Here is a 24351-nt window from a genome sequence, read left to right on the forward strand (position 1 = left end):
GCGTCATTTAATTGGTTTTGGATTCGTATCACCACTACCCTTCTTACATTTTTGCTTTTATCATTCTGATTAGTTTATCCCTGTTATTCTGATTTAGGTATCCCTAATTTGATCAATACCTGATGTGAGATGTGAAAATTTTGTATGCAGTACATAGAAAATATATTCCATGAGTTATCTCAGTTATTTCCCTTTTTATAAATAGCACAAATCATACTTTTTCTCCAGACCTCAGGGATTCTTTCTATATTTTTGTTATCAGTGATAGATTCTGTTAGGTGTTCACCACCTGACATAGATTTCTGAGCGGATTTCATCTAGTCCTGGTTCCTTGTTGTTCTTTTGGTCCTTTAGTCCTTGCCTTAGTTCCTGTTTCTTTTTAACTACGGTAAATTGAGAAGGAAAAATCTTCTCCGACTTTAAAACGGATTTGACATTTTCACAAACTACATATGGTAGAATATTCGGCATCATCTATGATATCAAATATGCTACCGATGCTATCTGGTACGTTGCTATGCCACTGGATTAGCAGGATAGAAGTGGCTGTAACCTTAATAATATTACATAATATACACAAACATAGAATGCCTTTTTTATTTAACAATTTTTAACAATATCTTAAAATTATATTTGTACTACATTTAATAATAAAGCTGAATAAAAGAAGCTTTAGAATTTTCTCCATAAATATTTTACAAAGTGAAAAATAGTTCATGTTAAATATAAGATATATACAATAACATAAAATTCTAAATCTTATACTAAACATCACAAAAACAGTACAAGTAGATATGAATACTAGTATTTGATCTATGCTAAATTATTAAATAAAATCTGGTTTGTGAAGCAATCTATATATATTAATTTAATGCTATTGAAGTCAAAGCGAAACATTATAATTTTGTTTATAAATTGTATAAAAAGTACAATGGAAATAAATAAGTCTTAAAATATAATGTTTCTCAAAAATATTAATGATATGGATATAACATTGAGTATAAATGATAATTTCATACTTGAAGCGGAACTGAGACCTTCGCAAAAAGCATCAACATTGCACATTTCAACTAATTTTTGAAATCGATTTTCAAAGATAGACCAGTCACAGAGACCTACAGAGCATCCAAGAAATTCTTCAATTGGTACTTCATTTAAGAAGAACATCACTTTGAAATTGTTTTGGGGCTGATTACTAGTCTGACATCTATAAATAATTCAATCATGAATTAGCTGTTGAACTTAAGTGTAATACCAACTCACTGATATAAAACAGCAACCAAATTAGCTGCAAAAGGGTTTATGAGAGATGTTCTCCACATTCTTCTTTGCTGTTGTTTGTAATTATCAGCTTTAAGTCCATTGGGATCTTCAGCGATTCCCATTGTTGAGTAAACTGCTTCCATAGTAGCTGCGTGGGTAAATAATGCAGTCACTTTATTGCCATCAGGATATCCTTGAAATTAAAATTTAACCAGATAATAAGTTTGCTTTACAGCAACTTGTACGTTGTATTAATATACCTTGAACAGTTCTTTCGAATTTTCTATATAAATCTTGGACAATACCACAACCAATATTCTCAACCAGCTTATTTCCATATCCAGTAATATAATATTCTTTTAAATCTTCTCCATATTCTAATAATTTTAAATGTTCTTTGGTAAATGCTGTGCACCATGCTGAAGGTTGTTCAACTTGCCTGAAATTTTTAAATCCTTACAATTTATATGGGTTATTGATTTCAATTTTTACCAAGCTTTATCAAACCGACACATATCATAAATATCTTGTATTAAAGATGAATTCAAAGTATAACGAAATCCTAATCTTCTAGATATCTGTTTTGCCATATCTTCGTATTCTTTAGATTCCAGAAAGGTTCTGTATTCTAAATCACTGTCTGGATTATTGGCAACCTTCTCCTGCCACTCTTTGCAATTTTTGTAAGGCTAACAAATATATTATTGTAAACAACTATTGAATCATGAAACTATACTTACTTTCAACAGTAAGTCATTTCCTACAGTATTAGCATGAACTTGATAGTAATCATGATTAAATAGACCTTCTATGTATGATTGGTAACTATCATGAGTTCTGTCAGACTCAGTATACTGAAACTATACAAATAAATTTAAATTTAAATATTGAATTGAATCGTGGTTAAGTAAATGAATTATAATTGGCGTAATAAACAAAAAATGTATTATAACAAAATAATAAAATTACTGCATTTATTACGTCTAAAAAACTTACATAGTAGGACTGTTGATCATAAGGCTGATTGAATAACTGTGGAAATTTTGACCGGTATCTTCGAGCTAACAGTCTTAGTTCATTTATGCCCTGCTGAGTTAGAGAAGCTGCATTATCTATGGTTATTGAATCATTCCATCTCCACCTACATAAAAACAATAAATAATTAAGCATTTTAATAATTATAATAATAAAATGGAAGATAAAATAAATTGATTGCACTTTATATTGTTTATACACGTTAATTGATTCCATCCCATTCTGCTTAAGTATAAAGAAGTATAAGTATAAGAGAAAAATTGACAATTTAAATATGTAAATGTTCGATATTCTATAACTCGGAAACTATAATAGTGCCTTCGGTTCCTCTCGGAAAGTTTCGGTCTCCAAAAATCATTTGACGGTTTTCATCGTTTGGTTCGGAGGCACGTATTCTTTTTTTTATAATCATAATTTTACAATGGCATGCCAAAATATAAATCACCGTTCTTTGCCTAAAAAGCAATGTTTATTGCTAAAATGATATGTGTTAAAAGAGTGTGATATTATTGTAAGTATAGCCGGTAACACAATAAACAAAGTTATGATAAGGAAGAAAATAGTATAATATTGAAATTAAACTCGTTTGAAGATTATGGTAAGAATACTAGTTATAGATTCCTGAATAGATTTCAAACATTTACAATACTGTAACGATTACAATATAATCCAAAATCACCAGAAAATATATTCAATTTCACTATGAGGTGGACATAATAAAACCTTAAATTAAGACTATTACCTTTACTTGGTAGAGAAGAATTATATAAACAGGTAAGAATTTATATTTACTGCATGTAGTATGATTATATTCTAGAAATGTTATTACTATTTTGAAGGTGAAATATTTGTAAACTGTGTTTAAATTATTTCAGACGTAAGGCTAAGAAGTATGAAAAAATAAAAGCTAACAAGTATAAGATGATTTGGATGTAAGAGCCAGAGTCCATACAAGAGGATATTATGCTAGTATCTTTTCAAATTATAAAGTAAAAAATAAACTTGCTAATAAGCACATTTGAGACATATCTTGGAAAAAATGAAGGAGTAGCACCTTGAAACCGCAGTGATATATCTGCTGTCTAAAGAATAACAAAGGTAAGTGACTATTTTCTAAAATTATTTGTTTAATTTTATATTTTAGAGCGAAGATATAGTCGTTTTTTTGGAAAGAAGCTAAAAACCGATTGTTGAGTGCGATTAATGGGTGGTTATTTTTACATGTTGATGTGTTAGATACATTTTAAAATTATACATTGTTCTACGTTCTATTAAATAAAATTAGTGATATTATTGTATTTCTTCCATTGCTATTTCTTGTATTTGCTCATCATTCGTATATGTTCCGAATAATAATATATCGAAAAATAATGTTCCAACAACCCTTGGTAAACTTAATATTTTTATGTTGCTAATAAATACTTTATATGAGGTTATTATTAAATATATTTTCTTTCACCATTTGTAAAATACTTTTTCAATATTATTTGACCAGTTTTATACTATGGATACTGAAAAATAAGAAAAACAACTCATATTTTTAAGATACTATTTTATTTTTATGACTCCTGTCATTTGTTAGAAAGAAATCCAAGTTAAACATTATTTAAGATTTTATAATAAGATTCTTGCTCGGAAAATATAAATATTTTTATTTTTCATGTTTTTTTATAGCGTTTTTATATAATTATATTTATTATTATTAATCATTAATAGATATTAAGTACATGTTTACAATTCAAAAACATCTTGGTGGTATAAATTAAATTACAAGGGAATAAACTGGGTTATTTTCTCGAAACCAAAACCTATGTCATTCATAATCCCGCCAATTTTTCCCACATTCGCTCAAATTCGTTGGCGGGTGCCGCGGCTCCTAGAACAACGTTCTGTTCGTCGCCAAGCGCTGAAAGTCATGCGGGCCAACCCTGGAACTAAGCAAAGTGCATGCGCACTACGACTTTGAACCAATTTTGAAACCTGTTCGGCACAAATGTTCGCAGAATTCAATTCTGCTCATGCGCATTTTCAATTTTTTATTGAAATTCGCTCTGAATTCTCAGGTCTGTACCCACCATAAGAGATAATTCATTTTGGCGAACAAGTTTGTAATTAGTATGCTTTGGATTTTTCTTTCATTACATTTTTGGACCATTACCTAAATAAACCCTAACTAAAGTTTGGGTTATTCATGTTTGTATCGCTTCAAGGGTGATCCGTTTATTTAATTTGGGACAATACGTTCGAATACGGAATATGGGGAGAAATAGTGGAAGAATGAATGTGATGAATATTTTAAATCATACCAGTACATAGTACGATAATAACTGTTAGATCATTTTCTAACAAAGTGTCTAACTTGTATAACTTACGGCAAGCTCAGACAAATTAGAGTGCTGACATTAAGTAATTGCACATATTCTAATTCTGTAATTTTATAACAGTATTTACTGAAAATAATTGGTACAAAATCAAATAATCTTTCTGAAATATGGCGATATCATGTCGAAAAAACTATGGCATTTTATTATTTTGCCATTCATCCATTTTTCCATTGCTGAATATTTCTAAATAGTGTGTCAGCTAAACTATAATGTTTCGATCTGAATAAGTAGTATATAGAAGTGTTCGTTAAACTGTAGACCCTGTGCGTTCGGGTAAAATCGTAATTTGCAATCGGGAATAATCGCTGCGCGATCGCCATTTTTGACGCTGCCTGTTTTTCTATGGCTACCTGCGAGTGGAATATATTGCTGAAGGCATATTTTTAATAACAGAAGCCATAATAATTGGTTTTAAAAATGAAAGTTCAAAAGTAGGTATCCTTTGACTTTATTTAAATTAGTTAAAATAAATTTATTAAAATAAATATCACATTTATAGAGAGAATTTAGGGTGTTAATTCTGCAAGAATTCATTCCTGGGTATAATCAATTATTTCAACTAACGTTATGCAAATACATCTACAGTATTTCAGTCTCCAGCTAGAGGTAGTCAATTCATTAATGGAGATTGTCTAAATTAAAAACATTTAAATAAAATCAGATTACGATGTTACTTTTGCCATCACCTTGTGCGTGTTCATCAACATTCTTCAATAAAATTTTCAAATTTTTTAATTAAAAATCAAGTAACTAGTTAATTTAAAAATGTCTTTCTTTCGTTCTTCAAACATGATTAATATTCAATCACTAATCTAATACTCACTAGTAAACACGTAACATCCAATAATGAAAAATTATGAAACAGCAGACTGTTATTACCAGAACTCTAACCTCAACGACCTACTTCTCTTGAATGATGCATCGGAAAGGGCGAATATATTGCAAAAAAATTGATCGGCCATGAGTATACGATTATAACCGAAGGGCAATTACGATAATACCCGAACGCACAGAGTGTGTGGACTAACGATTGCTGTAAATGGAAGGTGCTGTGCCTGGCAAATGTGCTGGGTGTGGCTGGAACAGTGTATGCTTAACGTTATCAAGCGAAAAGATAAACTACATCTTACTGAGCCCATCATATCCAAAACTCTCCTGGACTCACCCATAATTTGTTGTGTTTGGGATTGTGGTAGATCCACTTTTGGGTTTGCCAAATTTTTCATCGCCGATCACAACACACCACAGAGAAAACCACAGTTGGTTGACACAGTGTTTTGGTTGACAAGTGATGAAATCGACATGTTGAAACAGTTCGAAATGACAGTTTTAGTCTATTCGTGTTCTAGCTTTCGTCCTATTTTGGATTTTACATCACTGATAAGCTTATTATTGCTCACTAATCTAGGTTTTCACACAATAAATCTTACAAATCACTGTATTTATCATTGATATCAAATTACCACTTTTAAAATGTTGAATTCAAAACCGACAATCGGGATTCGACGAAGCTGCATCGTTATAAGTTATTAAACGTATTTTATGGGTTTCGCAGTAGCCAAAATCAAATATGCAATTTTGAGGGATCCATGGTTAGACTCAATACTACCACTTGAAAACTATTTGTAGAGAAAGGTCGAAAGTATCGAAATGTAATGATCCAATTATCCAAATTAATGTATCCAATTGTAGATAATTTATATATGTGTTTGAGTACTTCATATCACTTCATATATAATAAATAATTATATAACACAATATATCATGGATATCAAAAACGAAATGATTGAAGTAATATTTAGATTTAATTAATGGAATATAATTTAATGCCTAACACAGAATTAATGTTTTTTTTAATTAATGTTTGTTAAATGTAACTATGGAGTTACGACTATCTAAATGTTACCTTCTTAACAAATTGTAGTCATCGAAACACAATTTGCCAATAGTGGGATAAGATTTTCTTTCCTCATAGTTCTTTAAAATATCATCCTTGAAATCTTGAAGGTTCCTCAACTTCTCAATCTTAGGTGCTTTTGGTAATCGAGTCCCGTGTCGGTTTAAAGCCCAAAATTGAACTGGTTGACAACCTGAAACAATTTTATTGTTAACGTTTTCTTAGTTTATATCATATTTTTTGTTTTAATAGCACACTGACCTGGTACTGTATGCGGCTGACCCCCTCTTCTTGTTAAACTGTCATAGGATGTTTTAGTACCAAAATAAATGTATGGTTCTTCATCCTGTCTGTAACAATAATCTTCTAATATTTCGTCGGGGGAACTAGAACCGCCCCCTCGACCAGCTCCAACATTGATTTGGGCATTGGTAGAAATCACAGCAAATGTCAACAATGGTATTAGTCGATTATACATTATATCTAAAAAATCAAAATTTGTATTTTATAAAAGATCACAACCCATGAATTCAATATTAGTCTATTCAATTGCGTGTTGTACCATCATTTTGCCAACATTTTAAAATTTAATTTCTCACAAAACCACTAGAACTTTAAAATTAAATATCCTCTTATTCTTTGGAATGCAAAAGGAATTTTGTTCCCAGATTATTGTTAAGCTGAAAACAAACGATAAATTTAGATTTTCCATGATTTTAAATGATAACGCATTTTCCATGGACGAACTGAATACAAAAATTTGTAAAATAGACTTCAGTTGAAGAAACAAAAAATATTTTGTGTAATGTACCTGCTCATACAGCTTAAAAACTATCACTACACCAAAATTAAAAATTAAAATATTATCATTAATATGAATTAATTCAGCATTCGCCATATTTAACCCCGCTTGATGTTTAGCTCTTCTTATACCTTAAAAACGGCAAAAGACAATTTCCACCAAAATAAGTCTATCTAATATAACAGCCAATGCAAGTCACAAAAATGTATGACATCAGTAAGTTGCAATGTTGCCGTATTAACTTAGAATTTTTATTTACAACGTTTGCCGGTTGGTAACCATATCATTATTACTAATACTTCGAAGAATTTTGTGGACATTTGGTAATATATTCAATGTTATCTATGACGTGTATTGGATATTGTACTGAAAGGGCTATAGTTATCATGGAGACATATTTTACAGCAGTGACGATGTAAAGACGAACGAAACAAGATATATGTTGATGGTGTCGTGTGATAATTGTGATCCCTCGTACTCGTATATGCAAGACTGTAAAATCCGATATAAAATAAAATATTGTAGTACTAGTTTGAGTTACATCAATACCCAAACTATTATCCTTCCAATAAAACAACCAATGCACATCATAGATAACCTCGTATATATAGGCAAATTTAATTTGTAAACATGTAAAACACGTTTTAGTCTAGGAGCGGATTTTTCTTCTTATTTTACTAGTTAAAGTATCCTAGTTAAAAAGAGACAGAATGCTGTCTGAAGTGTTGGAACATGTAACCGAATTAGTCTAAAAAATTCGATTTGTGTTGGTACTGATCGACCCTGTCGTAAAATGTCCACAAAATTATTCAAAGCATTAGTGATAATATTTAAGATAATGCACCAACATTACGAATTATTTAATATTAAGGAATAATATAAGTACCGTTTTGATTGATGAACTCACAATACTATACTAGTAAAGTACACTTGAAACAAACGTTGAAATTGCAAAAATAAATATAAGATTATAGAAAGAAAAGAAAATAGTTAATGGATATATATAAAAATGTACAAATCTATTGACTCGGTAGATATATTTCAGTAATGTAAGTAGCGTAATTATTATAATTGTTATTTTTAAACGCAATATTGCATCATGTACATTTATGTCAGATTATAAGAAGGTTGTACATAATTTATTCGAGGTTTATTAAAACTAAACCAATATATAGAAAACAAAAATGAAAATCAGAACAATATTAGATTATCATATTGTTATTATTAAAATATAACAGGCCTTGAAATTAAATCGATCGAGTATTTTCATATAGCATTAATTATTTTGTTGGTTGGTAGAACCACAACTCTATTTGTGTTAAATTGTAAGACCTTAACGTCAGTAGTTAATAATAATCATTTAGAAAATAATAATAAAATTAAAAATAAAATGGTCTTTTTACTTTTATAGGGAGTTCTTTATGCAGCTCTACAATCAATAATAGAATCAATCAACCCACCACAGGGCAACTCTGCCAGCAATTGCATTACAGAAACTTTATTTCCTGATGATTCAGTCAATTGTCGATCACGTAACGACAAAATTATCCAAGCTGGTGGGGAAAAATTGTTTCAACGACTTGCTCACATAGTGCTCACAGAAATTTGGCGATCGGAAAGAATACCGTCAGCATGGAAAAAATCGATATCGAAAAAGGCGATAACGTTATAAAAATTATTGAGGTATAACTCTCCTATAGACTATCGAGAAGATGTTTATAAATATCTGTACAGATGACACACGAGAGAAGACGAGAACAGTAGGCGGAATTGGAACCCAATCACGGTTGTGTAGATATGATTTTCGTACTCCGCCGTTTTACGGAGGATCATATTACAGTGGAAAGCCCGCGATTGTTGTTTTTATTGACTTTCGCTCTGCTTTGAACTGTATACATTGCCCTTCACTTTGGGCGGCTTTGGAACATGTTTCCCTAAAATTTGTTAAATTTACTCGAGATCCGAGCAGGTGTTCGTCAAAGACAGGTCATCTCTCCATGTGACAAGTTTTTAAAAACATATATGATGTTCAGTATGATGCTAGAAACTTCTTGACTGATCTGATGTTCGCTGATGACAGCTCTAAATTCGCCAATACAAATGTTATATATTTCCCAACTCAGAGCCATATGGATTGAGAATTATTGATGAAAAGACCAAAGAGTTGACTAAATGTTAACGGGGGAATCCATTAATATATTAGAAGAAAGTGACATTTACCGCTTAAGTACGAAGTCGAGTCGGCTTGTTTTGTAGGAGATTTTGACTCTTTAAGATGGTACGTGTGGAGGAGGGGAAATGTTACACTCAAGATTATTACAAATGTTTATTTTGCCAATCTTTTATATGGTTCCCAGGCTTGAACACTGTTACTTGATATGTTTCTTTAAGAGAACGTTATTAGAAATAAAATAATTCGTTTAAGATGCGACAATCTGTGCACAGTTGAGGAACATATTCAAAAACAGATATTACAATAGTTTGGATGCCGAATTAAAGGTGAGTGAATTCATTATCTTCACAGGTGTCTTTAGCAAAATCAATTTTTTCGTTGGAAGACGCAGCAGAAGACATGGATCAAAATCATCGAAAACGATCTGAGAAATAGGAGATTATCATTCTCCGAGGTCAGAATAACTACAGCCGGTCACCAACTGTGGCGAGATTTATTAAAGAATATTCTGCAGTCCTGCACTACCAACAGCAGCCTATTGATTCAGACGTAGACACCTTCCCTGAGTGTCCGAATTTCTAAAAATGCGAAGTATTCATATAAACTATAAATATATAGACATTTTTATAAAAATAACAGTATTCCATTGATGCTATTAATGATTGATTCAGTGTATAGAGATGTTAATCATAGTAGGCCCAAAGTTATATTTTTGATATTCATTACTTTTGTTTTGTTTTAATAAATCTGCTGCCGAAACCTATCAAACACTTTCAGAAACCTATGTTGCTATGTCATATCTAAATGTTCGGTTTTTCGTTTTTACCGTTTAAAAGCTGAAATCAATAATAAAGCAAGATTTATAGCAATAAATAGGGAATCTACAACCACAATTCCAAGTGCAAAATGTCATTGGTTAGTCCAGGATAGTCATCCACATCAACACCGAAGCGGACTATTCATGGCCATAATGTGCAAATGGTGGGGATGATGTGATATGATGTGCTGATCCACCATTACGATATGTTACAGCCGAATGAAATTGTTACTGCATATGCCTTTCTTTACAATTGAATAAATTGAACGACGTATTGTTAGAAATAAGACCAAAAATAGTAAAAACATTCTCAAGGTCGTCCTTTTACATGACAATGCTCGACCACGGTTTCGAAATGCTAAAAAAGGCAAAAACTGGATGAATGATTTGGATTGTTGCCCAAACCAACATCATTCTTTCCACAGGGTATCGCCAGTGACATGGGAAAAATATAATTTTTGTAAATAAATTATTTTTTTAAGAAAAATGATCAGAGTACATGCCGACGCCTAATAAATTCATTATATTATATTTTCTTCACGACTTTATTCTCGATTCGTTTATTCATTTATTTTCTCAAAAAAAAAAAAAGCTTCGAGAGTTTCATTTTGCCAATAAAACCGAACTGAAGAAGGCCTTTCCAAACCTTTCCATAAATTGATATTTTTCATTACTTTAATTACTACTGATTTATTTGAAGGAGATGAAAGACTCGTTTGTGTTTTTATTTCTAATGTATTTTTTACCATCGTAGGAATTAAAAAAAAATTAAATTGATATATCTACTCTAAAACCTTTAAAAATAAATCACAATCCTAGTATTATAATTTTTCCGTTGCGGGTAGATTGTACAATTGAAACTTAAATCGTTGTTCTACTCACTAAGAATAATTAAATATTCTTAGAATTATTACACACGCTTTACTGACTCATAGTTTGATTACTATCATAGTGCATCACTTATTGTAGGTGTAGCAACATTTTAAACGATTATTTAAAATCTCAATATTCATAGCTGAAAAAAGAAAATAAAAATTAATTATAATTTGTCAATTAATTATAATCACTCAATTAATTCTCTAAGAAATAACTATCTCTCAAATATAAATTAAGTATAATTAGTTTACGACAAATATTTGTAAAATAATTTTAGTATTAGAAATACTCAATATGTTTAAAAATGTACTAATAACGTGACTAACAGGAATTAAAATGATTACTAATTACTAATGTCTTATCGAATTATTTAACATTTTGAATAGATTTGATCGAAAACTGCAATATCAAACCTCGTGATGTTAAACAATTAGTGATCTGAATATCCGCAGTTGCGAAAAACAATAGAAATGTGTTATCTTGTTATTATTAGTTTTACAATTCGCGTCAAAAATGTAATGTTTTTATTGCTAAAAGCCTAGTCTTATCTATTCTAGTGAATAATTGTTTTTCTACTTTATATGATTTCTTTTTATAGAACTTATATAGTTTATTGTACTAAAATTAAAATAAAAAACAGTTACTCATTCTTCCTTTTATTATAATAGTATTTAGATTTAATTATGCCAATAACCTAAACGAATAACAAATAAGTATATAGTTTAGTTTGTGACCACCAGTAAGCGACTGCCATTCGTTCAACGATAAGGAAATCAAAGGAATCCGTGATTAAAATAAAATGTAGGCCTATGTGGTGGTTACGTTTACATCTTTTCAATTAATTCGTATTCGATTAAAATTGTAAATTTTAATGTTTATTAAAAATTTAAATTAATTAATTAATAATATTCATAAATGATAGATTGTGCAATAAGTTTTATCATTCGATTCGATAAAATGATTTGATGGTTATATTAGGTATAGAAATAAGTTTTCATTCTTCGACTAAAATATTATGTTAAAATTAGTTGTAAAACATTAGCAATTTTGCATTAGAATATATTACTTCTTTATTTTCGTTTTTAGATAAATAAGCATCTTGGATCAAGGATTACTTGTTGAAATATATAGTAAAGTTGATGTAAGTGAGAAAAGCTATCGCCAGCGGTATTAAAAATTTAAGAAGATGTAACAGATAAAACAGACTATAACATGAAAATATTATTTCGATATGGTAATACAGCATTCTGCAAGAAACATGAGAAAATGTGGCTCCAAAAAGACTGATAATATTCTTAAAAACATAAGCTTCCATTTTTTACAATGATCATTCAATTCTTGGTTAAACATTAATAAAAACATTTTTCATCATTTTTAATTGCATTTGATCAGTGATACTGTATCGAAAAAATGATATTTTGTTTTGTTATATTGAAGGCGCTATGTCTGGTGAATACGCTGAGTGCGACAGAACGTTCCATTAGAGCTGCAACAGTATATCCTTGACATCTCTTATGTGGTCCAATTTGTTCAATTGACGTCGATAGACATCTGCAGTAACAAATTAATACGGTTCTAATTGCTTTCAATATACACCTTTACTGACCCCACCATATGCAGAGCAAGACATGATGGCCATGATTATTCTGCATTAATGTTAACGTGGATGACTTTCCTAGAGTAACCATGACTTTTTGCTCTCGATTTCGCTAGGCTTACGTATTTAGTGTTATAATTTCAAATATATGCCATGCGTAAATATATTTTATTCTACTGACATCAAGCTTTAAAGCTATATATATTATATTTTGCGAAAATAACAATTCCATAGATTTATACCTCTTTGAAAATGTCAAGTTTGGTGCCAAAAAAAAAACATGTATTCGCGGCACGTATTACTTTTCTTATTTAATAAAAAGAAAAAAGTCACTGAAAGTTATCGTTTGCTGATAGAAACTTACGGTGAGTATGTTGTAACCTTAAAATCATGTGAGGCGTAGCTTCGAAAATTCAAAAGTGGTGATTTTGATGTGCAAAAACTTTCTGGTAGGTCAAAAAAAGTTTGAAAATACGAAACTGCAACAGTTACTAGATGAAGACCCAACCGAAACTCCAAAACAATTGGCAGAAGCGTTAAATGTGGCCCAAGAAAGGATTAGTGACCGATTACGAGCAATGGGAAAGATGGGTGCCACATTAATTGAATGACTGGAAAATGGAAAACTGACATAACGTCTGTGAAATTCTACTTCAAAGGTATGATCGAAAGTTATTTCTGCATCGAATAGTGACAGGTAAGGAAAAGCGGATTTATTTTGAAAACCGTAAGTGCAACAAATCATGATTATCAACTGGTGAATCTGAGCGATCGACTCCAAGACCAAATCTTCAAGACAACGCTCAAGAAAATCGCAAGACAACGCTCTGTGTTTGTCGAGATCATAGTGGCGTGGTATACTACTAAGTGTTGAAATCTGTTGAAACAGAGTTAATAGTTATCACTACCGACAAATGATCAATTTGAACTATATATTGATCGAAAATCATCCAGAATAGACCCGAAAACATGGAAGAAGAAATTAGAAAATGGTTCGATGAATAGTTTTGCTCAAAGCACAAACAGTTTTTTTTAATGGCATCCATAAATTGCCTGAAAGATGGATCTTACCAATTATATAAAATTAAATGGCCAACACTTCTTCGAAAAAAAAGGTATTTCATCATCGGATTCATCAACTACTAAGTTCCGTGAAAGTTCAAAGAATTTGAGCCAGGTTGTTGTCCACTAACTCTTGAAATTCATTGTGTTTGGTCTTTTTTGGTCCTCCAGGCCGTTCTTTATTATTGACATCTAAATTACCACTTTTAAATTATTGAAACCAAAACCGCCAATTGTGATATGAGGGAGTAGCATCGCCATAGTTTCTAAATTTGTTTGATAGGTTTGGGCAGCAGATTTCTTCAAAGCACAACATAAGTAATGAATATCGCAAATGATTAACGTAAGTAATTGAATAACTCAATAATACCAAATGGAAAATTGTTACTTGATTCAAAGCCAACGAATTTTAATATTTTTTTTAGGTATCGTTGATCAAAGCACATGCAAGCATCTAAGAAAGGGTGGGGCAAAAGTCCCGCTATCATTTTCATTTATTCACACTACATATGGGCACTTCCGAAATTTGTTGTGAACTCCACCTGATTAGAATGGCGGTGTTTACGATTAGGTTATTGATGGATAATTTTGATTATTAATAGAAAAATTAACGTATGTGGATAACTATGAATGTAATAATTTGATACAGTTTTTCTTTGTGAATTATATATTTAGGGATAATAATAAAATTTGCTAAGTTTTGATTAATAATTTAAGGTTAAGTTAACCTCTACTTTGTTATTTTATAGCTAGGAGTATAATATAAAAGGACATTAATTATTTGTAACATGTCCAAAGACTATTAGGAAATCTGTACAAAAATATTAACACAACATTAACAAAATTAGGAATCAGAATGAAATAACAGCCATTCATATGAAAGTAAACGAATGGAATACAAAAAAAATTATATTTTGGTTTTATTTAAAATTTAATTGGTCAGCACAATGTGACGTCAGAGGTTAGTAACGTGATACGTATGAAATCGTCGATCAATGAAATGCAATCCTTATAAAATATTTTCATTACAGGTGCCTGCAATGGTAATTTAAACTAACCAATGAAATTCAGTGAAATGACGTTCTCAGCGCCTTTCTGCTGAGACCACGCAAAGCATTTCTGAAATTATTTGTATTAAGTTAACACTCTATATATTACTCTATGCTTTAACATTTGTGTTGTGTAGACGTTCAAATTTTATTGTGTATAAATATAGACCACAAGATCATCAATCAAAATGGTAGCGGGACTTTTGCCCCATCCTTTCTTAAGCAACCTTCAAGTTACATAACATTTATAAAATAGAAAATCTGTGGTCTGGATTAGATATTAGAATTTGTACGCTCACAACGGTTCAGCCAATATTACTCCAGAGTTACAAGACAGAGTGCATAGAATATTTTTTATAATCTGAATTTTTGAGTTTTAGTAACTTTAGTAACATATTGTAAGCTAACTTATTAAAATATATTGAATGATATGGTGATTAAATTATAATAAATATTCGTTATAGTATACTTTTAATTCCAAGCAATCGTTACTAATGCTTAAATATTTTCTGTTTAAATATGACAACATAATAGAATATTGTGTTTTCCCATTAGTTATGTTACTCAGTTAATACCGATTGTACGTGTAGTGCTCTGTTTCAACACACGTTTAGTGCGTGTAAACGTAGACGATTCTCTGATTTTCTTACGGTAAACAAAATGTTGTCGTTCAGTCCTATTCACTCGCATCTATCGGCAACGTAGCACATCGTCAGTACCCTGCATACAGGATTATAGTACCACGTCAATTAGTCATAGGCTTGACGTTATTTTCAGTTATTATCCTTTTTTCAATTTAAAAGTGTATTTTTCGCGGTAAGTCAAAAATGAATTGGTTTCTGTCATTCATAATTCAAGTTACTTTTTAAAAGGCAACAGGAAATAATGTAAATAACTAAATTGTTAATAATGCACTAATTTTGTATAAGGTGTGAAAGTATAAACCACTGTAAACGATAATTAATTATATTATCAACGATATAATCGTTTCTAAATTCCCCTCCATTATTTATTGATTATCTACAAATTTTATCATTAATATTTGATTGTTATTAAATGTGTAACTTTTATTTATAGCTGGCGCAAAAGTGTTTATGGTGGGTTAAGTGAAAAATTAGTGCAGTTGTTATTTATAATAGTGATTATTTAGATTAATTTAACGTTTTAATAGACATACAGGCAATACTAAAATTAAGGTAATTTACATGTTCGGAATGTTACAGAACTAAAAACTAAATACTAGTAGATATGATTAGAATTGCCACATATTAAGTTTTTTGAATTTTTTAAAAGATTTTAAATATAGTTTGGTCATAGAAATATATATATATATATATATATATATATATATATATATATATACATTGTAGAAAAAAATGTTATTTTTGTATAGATCGTGGGTGGGACACTATTCCTAATTCCCTCGTTCTATTTCTTATTTAACATACATTTATAGCGACTGGCGCGGGATCAATTTACTTGGTCTGTTCTTATTCAATGTTTAATATAATTATTCGATAAACTTTAAATGTACCAAGAATTTATTATTATTCGTCAATGTTAGCATTTCATTAGATGTAACAACTACTAAAATTATAACGCTCAAAATAGTATTTTTAACATTCCTTACTGTACGTCTTTATTAAGCGCTAACATATATTTTGATCAGCGATATCTATTTGTGAAAATGTGTAAAAGTGAAAGATCAGTGTAAATAACTCGATGGAAACTAGATGGTTTTGACATTTTCGTAAAATAACATTTTTCCTTTTAGCATTATTGAGTTATTCAGTGTATAGAGATGCGAATAATGGGACGCTTCAAATTATGTTTTCATCATTAATTATTTTTGTTGTTGATTTTTGTTTCGAAGAAATCTGCTGCATTTAGAAACATATAGTGATACTTTCCCGTTATATCCAAATTGGTCTCAACGTCATAAAAGTGATGATTTTGGTGTTGTGACAAAGAAAGGCCTAGAGGACCAAAAAATTCCAAGACAATGAATTACTGGACTTATTTGGTAAAAACTGTCATAGAACATTCAGACATCTAAGAGGTTAATGTATTAACTAATTCTAGATGTTTATATGTGAAATAAAGTATACAAAAGGAGATAAAATGATTACCACACAAATTAACTGAAAATGTAGTTTAGAACCGTTTCAACATCGCGATTTTATTGCTTGTCAGGCAAAAGAGAAAGAGTTTTCTGTGCTGTATTATGATTGATAAAAAGTGGATCTACTACAACAATATGAACAGCAAAACTTCACAGGTTTGTCCAGGAGCACCATCCATATCGACATGGAAGCGAAATATTAATGACGTAGCAAGGTACGAACTACTAAAAATACACATAAATCTGGTGTTGCTTAATAATACCATACTGGTAATATTTACCAGCATTAATTCAATGAATTGAATAACGTATTGTTGTAAAAGGACCTAACAGCTTGAATAGAAAGTTCTGTCGCACCCAGTCTACCCCCCAGATATAGCGCCTTCTGGTTACCACTTGGTTCAGATCGATACAGCATTGTTTGGTGAAGCTTTAGAAATGAGCGCTAAACAAGTGAAAGAATTAAGAAAATATCAAATTACAAGCTTTGTTGAACATAAACATACAAACCCCTTATGAGGTTGCGAACTAGTTTAAACTTCACGAATTAACATTTAAAAAATACTCGTATTTTTTCACAAAATAGCAAATGGAAGAAAAATGACAACTATAATGATGATCCCACCACTGCCTACCACTGGATCATTAAGAACCAAAAGGATGTGTTATCTATTTCGAGCCACTTAAAACAAACGAAACAATCACTGCTGAGATCTATCAACACCAACTGAATTTTGAATGAGAGACCGCAATAAAAGTTAGCAATAGTATTTTAACTCGCCGATTGAAGGACGGCTGATATAAAGTTCCAATAGGTTGAAGTGTTGAAGGGGGATAAAGGTAGATAAATGCATAGTATCAAAACTGACATCTATTGACATGATCTCGTTATGCTGCCGGAATGATGAAAAAAACATGGAGAATATTTTGATTGAACCTGGCACCAAATTTTTAAAGTCTAATGTAGTCTAGTGGCAAAAAATATTTTTTGGCTAAGTATTAGCTGATTCATTAATAAAGATTTTATTAATTTTTATTAAACAATAACTCTGGACGTACAAATAATCTTTTTTTTTATTTTAACTTCTTAATTTGAACCAAATCTTGTTCAAATCAAAAACATTTCAAGTTTAGTGTCATACTAATTCAGTCTTATATTTTTTTTCTTATAAAATATGAATAACATGGTATAGAGCTAACCTTTGATAAATTTAGAACTTTTTTTCGAGAGCGTTTTTCCAATACACAGTAATTTAAAGGAAATTCCAAAATCGGTATACGTTGTTTCCGTAGTTAAATATAATTTACGGTAAACAAGTAAATGCGTTATCTTATCTAAAAAGTCAATAGCTTCAAAAATCGAAACCGTACGAATTAGGTAATACTTTTTTATATATAATATATTCAGCAAAAAATAAGGAGTAAATCGATTAATATAAATTATGTCAACTTTAAAAATTAATTTTTATTTAATATGTTTCTTACAATGACAGGTTGAAGATCAGTTCAATCAAAATAATATTCAGTTTTCAATATATATATTTGTGTTTGATTTTTAGAACAAAGTTCTAATTTGTATACACTCTTAGTTTAAATTATTGATATATTTTTTCAACAGCTTTTTATGTTCAGCTAAATAAATATTTGGAGACCAGAGATTAAACGAAATATTATAAGAATTACTTTATAATAGCTAAAAAATATCGATTACTTAAATATTTATATAAGGCGAGTTATCTTTATTTTCTCTGAAAATGTATAAGAAAATTTTGATAAGTGATTATTTACGGAAAATAAATAAAATTAAATGGGTCGTTTAACAGGTTCATCGTTTCTTGTTTGTATTTCATCAAAATGTTGATGTTTATTTTTTCTTAATTGCTGGTAAATCGTTAGATTAATACATTAATATATCATTAAAAAGAGTCGAATAACTTTTAACAACTGCTAATAAACAAGTCCGAAAAAGTTTATATATATATATATATATATATATATATATATATATATATATATATATATATATATATATATATTTTAAAGTCTCCTTTTACCAACTATGGGTTTATCTGGACTGGGCCTAAAGTTTAACGTGGGCTCCGAACCACGGTCCTCAGCATTGTTCTTGCCTAGAACATTAACAAATATTAAACGATCACAAACATAATGCCCCATCAGGATTCGAACCCGCGGCTATCGTGACAGTAGGAGTACCGTCCCATCGCCTTTACCACTGCGCCACCAAGCCGGCTCCAGAAAAAGTTTTGATTGCTTGGCGAGTAGTGTATCTTATATTGTCGTAACCAAAGTTTATTTTGGTATAAATAATCGAATATTAGATTGAAAAAAGTATTAGCTCAACACAATATTTATTTCATTTCTTCATAAAATCGAAAATAGTTTAGAGGTAGATTATGTGTTTTTCTTCACTATAAAAACATTTATTTTTATAGTTCACAGTATTTTTAGTAATAAGATTTTACTTATAAAATAATTTTGTTATTCAAGTATATTACTTTTCTTAATTTTACCAATAATTTCAGTTGGATCTTTTAAATATGATTTGTTAATTTAAGGATATTTCAGTTTCATGTGATATCAATATTTTAGAAGTTACAGAAGATAGATAATGTTTTTATATGGGGGAAATACTGTGGTAGCCAAACAGTAGTTTGATATAGGGATATCGGCTGCGGAGAAAAATATCGTTACATAAGGCGAACAAAAATGGTAATACCGAAGCACGAAAAATTCACTTAATGTCCGGGGCGAGAAATTTCAAAATAAAAGTTCGACACGTATATAACTTCACTTAATGGCTCTGGGGGGAGAATCTCTAAAAGAAAAGTTCGATACCCTCATTCGAAAACCACTAATCGATTGTCACTAAAAGTTCGATACTCTCATTTATAACTATCGATACTTATTCGAAAATTATCGGCCCAAAATATGCGGCGAAAAATTAGGATATTTATTGAAAAAATATCGATATTTTTTCGACATCTAGCTTTATAAGTATTATGAAAATTCTGATACAAAATACCGATAAAAATATAATATATAAATCATGGTACTGAATCCTTTCATCTCCCAAAATCGACCATTGTTATGAGAACAGTGATAGTAACATAACATAAAAAGATAGAGAGCCAAAGACAGCTGAGACCTAAAAATATTAAAAATTAGTGTATTTTACTAATTTATAGTATAATTTTACTAAAAAAGTTAGGGTAAGTAAATTGCTTACATCGATTAACGATATAGAGCGTTGCATAGAATTGTTCAAGAGAAATAAAAATATATTTTTTATGTCGGTATATGAGTGAATACATATAAGTGATATATGAATCCACTACAACACATATGAATCAAGAAGATCGTCAGAGAGTGGACATCACCTACTAGAATTCATCGACAATAACCAAAAATTCCAATATTAAGTATTTTTAAGTATAAATATACAAAATATGATATATATAATATATATAAAATAAATATTAGAGGTACTGCCTCGTATTCCGATCATTCAAAAACTTATTAGTTTCAAATTCAAAATCTAAATATCTCTATGCAAAATATCTTTCATCAATTTTTTCTCATCTTTCTGACACACGCAACATGGCTATACCGTGTCGAAAGAACCATGTTCGTTTGACAATATTTCGAATCTGTTTGCTAACCAAGCCATGCTGCATGCATTGAAGCAAGTGTCAATCAACAGGCGCTATGTCTGGTGAGTACGCTGAGCGCGTAGGCGGTGATTTATCATTTAAGCTGCAACGGCGTATCCTGACAAGTTTTGCAACGCGTGGCCGAGCGTTGTCATTCAAGAGGATGATCTTGTATATGTTATTGCTGGCCTTTTTGTAACAATACATCATCCAATTTAATTCATTGACGTCAGTAGACATCTACGATAATAAATTCATTTGGTTTTAGCAGCTCGTAAAGCACCACACCTTACTGATTAATCAAATTAGTTTTTTTTATTCAAGATTATTCGCTTCAATGGTGATACACTGATTATAGCGACCCTCCAACTTTTCGATACCATTTTTGAAATACGATTTGTGCTTCAAAATAGGCCTCTCCAAAATTGGAGGAATTGGAGGTGGCGCTTGGAATTGTATTCTTCGTCTTATATTTTGGTGAAACAGAACATTTTTCTACACTTAAGCTATTTTTTATACTACATTCAATAGTTCCATATAATACTTGCATTTAATATTAGGGGCTTGCATATTTTATGGTCAGCGATATATATGTAACGACGCTATTTATAATAATATCATAAAAAAAGTGTTCTTTAATTAACTTAAGTAAACTTTAATGGGATATTATTATAAACAAATATTAACCAACCCATGACTGCCGTTAGTAGTACCACATATCATTAATTCTAAACGAACATCTAATTTTAAATATTATTATTTATAAAATAAGTCAATAAACTTGGGTGTAAAATTGTTCACAATTTTTAACTATTATTATTATAAATGTTATAATATATTTATTGCTTATGTTACGTTGTCTAACAATAATTCTCTGCTAATTTATTAATTTTTCTTTTTCAGATGGCAAACGTAGTATTTTCAATAATATGGCTGTTGATTCTAATATTCCTGTCATTTTTCATTGCCTATATCTGTGCGACATTATATATCATCGTATATTGCTTATCAGCGTGTATACCACCGTTAACTGTAAGTTAATATTATATTAGGTGTACAAATAAATCATTTGCATCCAATAAAATAAGACTCCACCAATGAACGTAAAACTTTCTGATCGTACTCTGATATAGCAACAGTAGACATCTGGCAACAACATAACCTTCAAACATTAATGATCTTGGATCGGCATCATATATTCTATTATCACTTTACTTGTAATGAAAAATCGAAAACCTAGCGGAATGGTGAAAACCGTCCCTATCGTTTAATTTCATATGAAATCGAAAATTTGATAATACTCCAGAAAACCAACGATTTTTTAAAACAAAATTAGTATGCTACTTAATTAGCGACATAGAAAATACAATACAAAACACATTATACCAATTTGACTAAATAAAGCATCAAAGCTAACTTGTACACCTAATGTTAGATAAAGATGATCACCAAATAGTTTATAAGCATTAATTTGTTAGAAATATAATCTTTTTTTTGTCGCCAGGGCTTAGCAGATGTTCTATTGTCTGGAGTACAATTCCCACAATACTGTGCAAAGAAAATGCTGTCAGGAGAACCCATTCCATAAAAGTCGTTAATACAAATTTTCTCATAAATCTAATGTGATCCTTTATACATGAATTAGAAATTAATATTGTTTTTATAGTTATAAAGTTTTAACACATTCATTTAACATATAAAAGAATGATAATAATAGAATAAAGAGAAATATTTGTAAGATATTAGCACTTATTTTAAATGACAGTTGTTAGTGTAAATATTTTACTATTGTTTCAATTTTGAAATAATAAAAATTAAAATGATAATAATGTTAATTTAATTAAGCAACAAAGAATGTACAAAGCGTAATTAAACTTTCTTTTAATTAATATCGTAGTTTGTTATTAAAAAATTGGATTTTGTTTAGGCAACTAAATATACAGGTCCACAAATATTTATAATCGTTTAAAATTTTTTTTTATTTTATTGCACTCTGAATTGCATCTGACGACTAATCAGGATTTAGAGTTATAAATATGTAATTATTTAGTATTTTAAATTTACTTTTGGCAGTAAAATATATTTTTGACTTATTGTATCAGGCAACCAAATATACTCTATGATATTGTTTTCCTATGACAAATATTGCTTTTAGATTAACAACTTGACAGTTGTAACGAATATATCGTATAATTTATTATCAGTGATGATTTTCTGCAAAATTACAGTAGATTAAACATGTGTTTCATTATCAAGTCACTAGCATGGCTTTGCATATTAATATTCGTATCATTCACGTTAGCAACGGTATGTTCGCCGTTTTACATTTTCATCCTTCCATTTACAGCTTGTCTAGATATTCTGACGGTAATACAAATAATAATAATAATAATAATTATACGATGAGATAATAGATTAATATTTTTGTGTTATAGCCAGTAACCGATTTTCTTCTAAAATGCCTGCAATTCCCACACTACTGTGTTGTTCAAATTTTAGAAAACAGCGTGGGTGGTAACTATAACATTATACACAATTGATTTTATCCAGCAATAGCTACTGATCTTTTATTTATAATCGAATAATCTAGAGGATTACACAGGAAATGAATATAAGAGAAGTTCAAACAAATCGTGGAAAACCTTGCTCTTTTCGATGTCAATTATTCTTGCAGCCAATTTGTGTGTACAATCTTTGACAAGTATATAATATAATATTTATAGTATGCCGTGTAATATATATGTTATTTTCAAAAGTAATTCCAATCAAGAATGAATATGCTAATAAGAAACAGGAATGCTGACAACAGCGAATCCGAATAAATGAAAGTAATAATCTATATAAACAAAAATGTAAGTTCTTCATCTATTGACTTAAAATTTCGACATCTATGATTTGACCTAAATTTGAAAATGTTGCAGAAACTCAGATTCTACATTATTCAGTAATAATGAACAATTTTTTGATGTGGATCTCTTGTTAAGATGATAAAATCAAGTATGATCAACCTGAATGATATAGTCTATCCAAACAACCAGTTACGTGATCAAACGTTATGACGTTTGCCTGTTTATAATCTCTAATTATAATTATTAATGTTTTGAAGACTTTTGTAGACATTTAACAACAAAGTCGACCAATACCAGCATAAATCGATAGACTGGTTGAGTTACATGTTTCGAAGCATCAGACAGTACCGATTCTGTGTCTTTTTAATATAAATGTTTTAAAGTTATGTAAAATAAGAAGGAAGAATCCGCTTCAAATTTAAAACAAATTTTACATTTTTACAAGCTGCATTTGACAATATATACGACGTCATCTATGACGTGCAGTGCCTGTTATATTGGAAGGACTATATATCGCATATATCAATATCGAAACATAACACAATATGTTCCATTTTATATTTCTATTCTAGGAATATATTTATTTACAAGATGCAGTTGTTTTGCGTCAAATCCTACAATTTTGAACTGTGTTGTCTAGATATAGATTGCTTCTCATGTCGATAACAAAATGTTAGAGTTGTTAGCTTACACTGATGTATTTATCTCGCACTCACACCGCTTAGGAATTGGTGAAAGTACAAATGAAAAGTAG

The 24351-nt window shown here is 30.0% G+C and overlaps 2 protein-coding genes across 2 annotated transcripts in view; one reads left to right on the plus strand and one right to left on the minus strand.

The window, feature by feature from the left end:
* Nucleotides 1–585: 585 nt before the first annotated feature.
* Nucleotides 586–24351, minus strand: part of LOC143189849 (multiple inositol polyphosphate phosphatase 1) — a 35331-nt gene continuing 11565 nt past the window's right edge. Inside the window, exons 2-9 of the mRNA XM_076393884.1 lie at nucleotides 6841–7062; nucleotides 6589–6772; nucleotides 2260–2404; nucleotides 2004–2123; nucleotides 1756–1952; nucleotides 1524–1702; nucleotides 1264–1456; nucleotides 586–1207 (exon numbers count right to left, since the gene is read on the minus strand). Of these exons, the coding sequence (XP_076249999.1) occupies nucleotides 949–1207; nucleotides 1264–1456; nucleotides 1524–1702; nucleotides 1756–1952; nucleotides 2004–2123; nucleotides 2260–2404; nucleotides 6589–6772; nucleotides 6841–7057 (1494 nt within the window). The 5' untranslated portion in view covers nucleotides 7058–7062 and the 3' untranslated portion in view covers nucleotides 586–948. The remainder of the gene's footprint in view (nucleotides 1208–1263; nucleotides 1457–1523; nucleotides 1703–1755; nucleotides 1953–2003; nucleotides 2124–2259; nucleotides 2405–6588; nucleotides 6773–6840; nucleotides 7063–24351) is intronic.
* On the plus strand, nucleotides 15630–22574 carry LOC143189946 (uncharacterized). Its single transcript, XM_076393994.1, has 3 exons — nucleotides 15630–15771; nucleotides 21652–21780; nucleotides 22253–22574. The coding sequence occupies exons 2-3, from the start codon at nucleotides 21652–21654 to the stop codon at nucleotides 22334–22336; spliced, it is 213 nt and encodes a 70-aa protein (XP_076250109.1). The 5' UTR covers nucleotides 15630–15771; the 3' UTR covers nucleotides 22337–22574.

Source organism: Rhynchophorus ferrugineus, unplaced genomic scaffold, assembly GCF_030347505.1.
Source record: "Rhynchophorus ferrugineus isolate W39M unplaced genomic scaffold, kcgeb_rfMv2 rfM1, whole genome shotgun sequence".
NCBI classification, from domain to species: Eukaryota; Metazoa; Arthropoda; class Insecta; order Coleoptera; family Curculionidae; genus Rhynchophorus; species Rhynchophorus ferrugineus.